At 40.0% G+C, this 7,091-nt stretch overlaps 1 protein-coding gene across 1 annotated transcript in view; it reads right to left on the bottom strand.

The window, feature by feature from the left end:
* Positions 1-1,225: 1,225 nt before the first annotated feature.
* The window catches only part of LOC121981986 (probable protein S-acyltransferase 7), a 29,099-nt gene continuing 23,233 nt past the window's right edge, over positions 1,226-7,091 (bottom strand). The window contains exons 3-5 of the mRNA XM_042534817.1: positions 2,572-2,868; positions 2,157-2,390; positions 1,226-2,073 (exon numbers count right to left, since the gene is read on the bottom strand). Coding sequence (XP_042390751.1) covers positions 1,546-2,073; positions 2,157-2,390; positions 2,572-2,868 — 1,059 coding nt within the window. The 3' untranslated portion in view covers positions 1,226-1,545. The remainder of the gene's footprint in view (positions 2,074-2,156; positions 2,391-2,571; positions 2,869-7,091) is intronic.

Below are 7,091 nucleotides of genomic sequence, written 5' to 3'. Positions count from 1 at the left end.
GGTGTTGTTCCGATTCTCTTCTTCTCGAATCGAGGGTCTACTCCGTTAAGCAGAAGCTTGGGTGGGACTTGTGTTGATCATTTTTACCGCTCGGACTTATATCAACATATCTAGCTCCTCCTTTGTCGGCGTCATCGTGGTGAGTCGTCTAGGGTCCTCCATCTTCGTGTTTCGGATGCAGGCTATATTCCCACAGATGGTGCTAATATGACCCTGTCCGAAAATCGTGGAGATGGCAAGCTGGGGATGTGGCTACTGTATTGACCGAATGTAGACTCCGCTCTGCTCTGTAACACAAGAAATGTCAGCGCTGAGCCAAGGAAAGGGTCTCCGACGTTGTCCCTTTGACGCTCAAGTCAGTCACCGGAAAGAGGAAAAAGATAGAGTAACAGTAGACACAGGCGTGAATAGTGAATAACGCGTACCTCCGTCGGCGTATGGACTCCCCTTTATATAGTGCCCTGGTGGGCGATGTGCGCACTCCTCGAGGCATGAGCACGTTCTCCAATTTATCCTATGAAAGGAGTTGTCAGGAAAGTGCCTCTGACACTATATTTTAACAGAGCATACATATCCCTGACAAGGCAGTATAAGCTTCTATCGTACGATTTACTTATTGATCATGTCTCGTGTCAGCGGCACTATCTCCCATAAGGATATTGAGAGATACGACAATAATCCCGCTGTTCGGTTGAGCGGGGTAGCCGCTCGGCTAGGACTCCTCCGCTCGATAGGCATCGACTGTTCTTCCTTCTGATGATTGAGTATAGTAGCTTGTCCCCTCCTGCTCGGACAAGCGCTTCGATCTCCTTAGCGTTTTACCGATCCGTAACGAGCGTCTAGCAATCTTACCCTATTGTTCCGAGCTAGACGGATGGTCGACTCGGACAAGTCTCTTGCCGATCAAACATTGCCTACACCGATCGACCAGTGTAGTCGACCTCCGCTCGACCCACCTTCGGTGAACCCGTTAGTTCGCTAGCGTTGACCTCCTTGACTTTGATCTATACATTGACTGCTATCTCCATCTTTTGACCCACACTTAGTGAGCACCCTTTATCACCACATCAGTGTACTTCATTTAAGATAGCTAACAAATTCAGGTGCACCAAATCTAAGAACATCCATATTGAAAGAGTATCCACATAAGTAAGCGTGTCATAATTCACTCACCACAAATTCTAATCAGATATCAAACAAAAACATCGAAGATTGTTATCATCAATGGCCTAAATAAACTAATAATTGAATAATTAGGGAAAGTTCACTTCACTGTGCAGTACAACTCCAGAGATAGATCCAGGTAAACACAAACTTCTGGAATCACAAACACAATTATATACATGCGCCAAGCAAACGTGTAGTTTTCAGTTAATGTTCCGAAACTATTTGAGTTACGATACGATAATAATGATGTTGCGACAAAAGTTTAGTACAGGATAGGGAAAATCAAATGGAGCACGGATGAAAAGGATGCCTGAGTCACGATACCTCTTTCGATTGCCCTGTCTTTCGAGTTTGCAGTGTGTCAGCATCCGCACAAACTTACAAATTTCCTGCACCTGTACTGCTGCTACCGCTACCTGTCCTACTTGTTTGCCCTGCAACTGATGCTACAGCTTGAATGTCGGATGCTGTCTCCCAGCTTCCACCTCTTCCCCAACTTGATCGCCTATGGTGCAGCGTAGGTTGCACTTCCGTGTCTGTCTCAAAAGCTTCCCTGCTTAAATTTGGAGAAGCTTCAGTGAGCTCGCCATCTTTGTCTTCCATCACGTTTCTGTTGCTTAGACCATCTTCGTGCTCACCAACTTGTGTGACGGCCCTTAGTTCATCCCAGGTCACTGGCTTCCGGCCCATCTCAATGTCACCGATAGCTTTTCCCATGTTTGGGCTCATGAAACCTCCACCAGAGGAGCGTGGTTGAAGTCCTTGTTCTTGCGATACTCTTGCACCGAAATTGTTCTTTGATGGAGGTATGCTCGTACAAAATATCTCCTTAAAATTTTCCACAATTCCTCTGTTATATGGGTTAGCTCTCCGATCATAACGGTATCTGAAGTTCTCATAAGTTGTCTAAAAAGAAACAGAAAACAGAAAATTGAGTAATATGGAAAGATGATTAACAATTTTTAATTAAAGATCACTATAAACATTACCTGATTGGTGCTCATTAGATACAAATGAAAGACAGAGAGGCCTCCAACAAACCAAACTGATATAAAAGTATAAATTATGAGGACAATGGAAGCAGGAGTCTTGATCATTGCTCTCCAAATAGTTGTGTTTTCAGAATTTCTGATTTTTATTATGCAGACCCAGGAAAATCCAAACACATAAAGGCACAACAAAGTCGATGAGAAGACGAACATATAGAAGAACCTATAGTTCCTCTGCACGAAGAATAGATATCAGCAATGTCCACAAACAATATTCAATTACTACTGTTCTAGCCAGCAAACTTAGTGCATCTACTACAAACACTTACTAGTAGTTAGGCAACTTTTGCAAATTGAATTGAATTGGTTGACACAAGTTAAATTCCAATCAAATATTTGAGATTTTGGAACTCACCAGTCCAATGCATTGTCCAACCCATGGGCAATGATGATCAAAGCGTTCCACACAATTGTTACATATTGAGCAGTGAGAACAGCGCAGGGGTCGATAGAGCATGCAAGTATCACAGTATTTCACCTTTACAGTTATACCGTTTACAATTTCATCCTTCATTCTCGATAATCGTAATTGTGGAGTTTGAACACCTCCAACTTCACCACCACCCTCAACGATTTCAGGCTCTGGAGGATGTGCACTACGAGGTACTATTCCAGGATCTCTACCGGAGGCAAGAAGTAAAATAGTTAAATCCTGAAATGTGAAGCCCCTGTCATACAATTAACCTCAAAAAAAATCCAATAGGCATTTCTTTAAGTTTTCAGGATGACAATATCATTTAAAAGTGCTATATGGTTGTCAAGATAATAGTCAAACATAAGACAAAAAACAAAACTGATGTAACAACAATATTATCAATCTCTTTGTTTCAAACCCGTGCTTACATTTTTGCACATGACTTTACTAACCTTTCCCGTAATAAAAATCTGCATAAATCTATACCACTCCTACAAGCTAATTAAAAGCTTGCCTTTTTAAATAATGAATAAAAAAACCATAAGCTGTAGCAAAATTTAAAATCATACTGATACTATGCTCTTTATTTCTGTCTCAAAATTAAGAATCTTCATGCACATCTTTCTCTTCCATATATATTCTCCCTCCATGTCAATTTAAATCACGGCATCAGGATACCCTAGTTATTTATGTTTCCTTTAATTGATAACACCAAGGTCATTTAAATATCTTTTAGATATAAAAATAAAAATAAATAAATCACGGCATGAGGATACACTAGTTATAACTATCTTTTAGTTATATTAAGATAATTTTTCTATCATCTGAACCCTTTGCATCTTTTCCAACTTCGAATTGTCTAACCATAGAATTAAACATTGTTTCCCAACATGTTCATCATCTTAGCATATATATATATATATATATATATATATATATATATATTTATCATTTTATCATGTTTTAAAGCTCCACTTAATTGTTCAAGGATGAGATTGACAATATACCTGTCTTTTTTGTTACTATTAAATGGTTGGATTAATAAAAAGGTTCTTACAACCATATTATATCTTTAAAAAAAAATCAGTTATAACCCTTCAAGTAGGACATGGGGATACCTAGTCAGCTATAACAAAATTGCGGACATAGAACAAGAATATTTTAAAATGAAAAAACAAAAGAAAATTAATCAACAGAATAGTTTGCAAGATTGCTGTTGGTATCGGGATCATCAATAGACAATAAAATCACGATGGATATAATCAACGGACTTAACTTGAAAAACAAAAGACAGTCTGATGCACGAAGCTCCTGCCAATGCGGGGTCCCATGGGCCCCAGGGAAAGGTCTATAGTACACAACCTTATTCTCTTTGCAAGAGGTTGTTTCAAATAGTCAAACTCGTGACCTTTAGGTCACATGGTATCACACGGTAGCAATTTTACCGTGTTGCGCCAAGGCTCCCTTCAATGGCTTTGACTTGACAAGATAAAAACACCAAAATCACAAGTTAGACCATGCAAACAAAAAAAATAGGACTAATTGCAAAACCATCTCATGCTTAAGGCCTAATTGCATGAGAATCCTTCCTTAGTTTAAAATTGCAATCCTTCCATGAAATCCTTGTCATCATCCAAAATCTGTTGGACCCCGTGGTTATTTTGGTGTGATCAACTAAGTTAAAGTTAGGTCCTGTTTTGTTTCGATCCTTGTGTCTAAGTGTGCAGGAGCTTAAGAGCACAGGAAGTCGAGCGGAAGACGCAGCTAACGAGAAGGATGGCACGGGAAGGGAGCCGACGGGCTCGGTGCATCCAAGGGACGAAGTGCTGCGGAAGAGTACACCGGTGGACGAGAAGAACGTACACGACGTTCAAGAGACGAGAAGCCGGAGCGGAAGCCTGCTCGAGGAGAAGGCCGGAAATTGGGTTCAGGTGAGCCCTATTTCGATTGGTCGCAATCACCCAGGCGATCGAAGTAGCAGCGAAGCAGAAAGAGGCTGTAAAGACTACTGGAGGCGCCCTCAACAAGGGTTGAAGGCGCCTCCGAGGCGCGCCCACGTCTCCGCCACCTTCAGGCGGAAGGCACCCTCCATAAGCATGGAAGACACCCTCCATGCTTATGGGAAGCACCCTCGACCATATTTCTAGCCATTGCCAAAGGATAAAGTTTTATCTTTTGGTGCTTCGCTGAAGGCGCCCTCCAAGTCCTTGGGATGCGCCCTCAAGCTACAAATAAGATTTCCAGGAGCTATAAAAAGGCCCCTGGAGTTAGGAAATAATACAACATCTGCTGTAATCAATTTCCTAGTCTTTTCTGAGCTTTTCATAGATTGTAAGAGGCTTCTCCGCCTACACGAAGGAGATATTTCTAATGGAGCTTTGCAACCGCCTTGGATTAACAACCACCTTAGTTGTAACCAAGTTAAACCTGTTAGCCTCTTTCGATTGTATTAGTTGTTCATTTGAGTTTATAATTATTGTGATAGTGCTACTAATCTTAGTTGAAAAAACAGAGAAAGGTTTTGGTTTGTTTTATTTTTTAACAGACGCTGGGCCCTCTTACCGGCCCCGCTGCGCCAACAAGTGGTATTAGAGCCCAACCGCCTCAGAAGGACTAACCGTCGACTGAAGCATCAAGATCAAGACGATGGTCGGTGCAAGCATTCACCCACCAAAATTCGAGGGAGACTTCGTACAATGGAAACGCCGGATGGAGGTATTCTTCAAAACAGATTTCGAAATTCTATTAATAATGAAATATGGTTTTATAGTTCCAAAAGACAAAGAAGAATATTAGTGGACGAAGAAGGAACAAGCCGACTTCGTGGCGAACGGTAAAGTAGAATTCCATCTGCTCAACGTTCTTCCGCCCCAGGAAGTCAATCGTATCGGCAGGTACAACTCCGCTAAAGAGCTCTGGGAGAAGTTCCTAGAACTCCATGAAGGCACTTCGGAAGTGAAGTTAGCAAGGCGAGACATCCTCCGAACCTAGTTGAATCTGTAGATGAACAATGGAGAAAAGGTAGCGCAACTCCAAGCATGAATCAAAGAGCTCATCACTCGGCTAAGCAATCTCAAAGAATCAGAAACAAATCGAGACTCAATCCGATATGCGCTCAATGTCTTCCCGAGGACTTCATAATGATCATCCTTAGTTGATGCATACTACATCTCTAAGGATTTTGAGGTAAGTACGCTAGAGAGTTTGTTTTCCACATTTGAACTTCATGAAACTCGAATTGCAAATCCTAATGAAATAGAAAAGACAAATCTCAATATTGCCCTAAAGGCAAGAATAGAAGATCCAGACTCCGAAGCATCCATCGATGAAGCCGAAGCAACCCTAATGGTAAAAAAAATCAATAAATTTATTAGATTTAATAAATTTAAATCGCATACGAGAAAGCACTTACGGCACAAAAGGGTGGTCCGATGCTACAATTACAACGAAGGACACATCAAGGATGACGGTCCAAAATTGAAGAACAAAGACAAGGAAAAGAATAAGAAGTCAGCTCGGCCCAAACATAATCTCAAAGCTACGTGGGATGAGTCGTTGTCCTCCGAATCCAAAATCGAAGCCCACGCCGGACTAGCTCTAATGGCAACCCATCAAGAGGAAGACGAAACCAGTTCAACAATGAGCATTGATGAAGGGGGAGGATCATCGGAAGAAAGTAGCGATGAAGGGGGAGCATCAGAACTCAAGGTAAGTGAGGTGCGTGCTCTTTCACCCGAGCATTCTTTTCAGTTCATTAAAACACTTTCGAAAGATTTAGTAAAATTGGAAAAAGAGAACATTGATTTAAAAAAGATAGTTAGATAATTTAAAATTACAAAATGATAATTTAAAAATTCAAATCAAAAGCTTGAATGACCATGCATGCTTGAAATTGAACAGTTGTCAAAAACCAAAGTATGAAAAGTATAGTAGATTAAATTGGTATATTAGACATCACCAAGGACAACTTAGAAGAATTCCCAGACGATATATACCTCCCAAATTCTTAATTAACCCAGTAGGAAGGAACCTATATTGGTTCCAAAATCTTATTTAGATTAAACATTTTTTTTTATTTAAGGCTTTCAGAAAAATTAAATGTTTAAATTCTTTAAAAGGCGTTGTCTAGAAGTGGTTGATGATCCAATAACCAAAAAGTCCTAGTGCCTCGCCACAGCCTAGAAATCAATTACTGAATTGAATATTTAATTAACAAACTGATAAGCTTGTGAAATTAGATAAATAATGCTTTTAATATTTGTCAATTATTTGAAAATTTCATTACTTAAGAAATTTTTAATCTCAAAATTTTTAAAATTATTGTTTTACCCTAGTTTTTGATGGGATTAAAGGGGAGGAATAGATACAAGTTTAGGGGAAGTTACATTTTTTTTTATCAATTATGTTTGATTTTGCTTACAAATTATACTCAAATTTTCAATTTCTTATATTGCAACTTA

Source organism: Zingiber officinale, chromosome 5A (assembly GCF_018446385.1).
Source record: "Zingiber officinale cultivar Zhangliang chromosome 5A, Zo_v1.1, whole genome shotgun sequence".
NCBI lineage: Eukaryota > Viridiplantae > Streptophyta > Magnoliopsida > Zingiberales > Zingiberaceae > Zingiber > Zingiber officinale.
The sequence above is the reverse complement of the archived record's forward strand: the minus strand, read 5'-3'. Positions and strand labels throughout refer to the sequence as shown.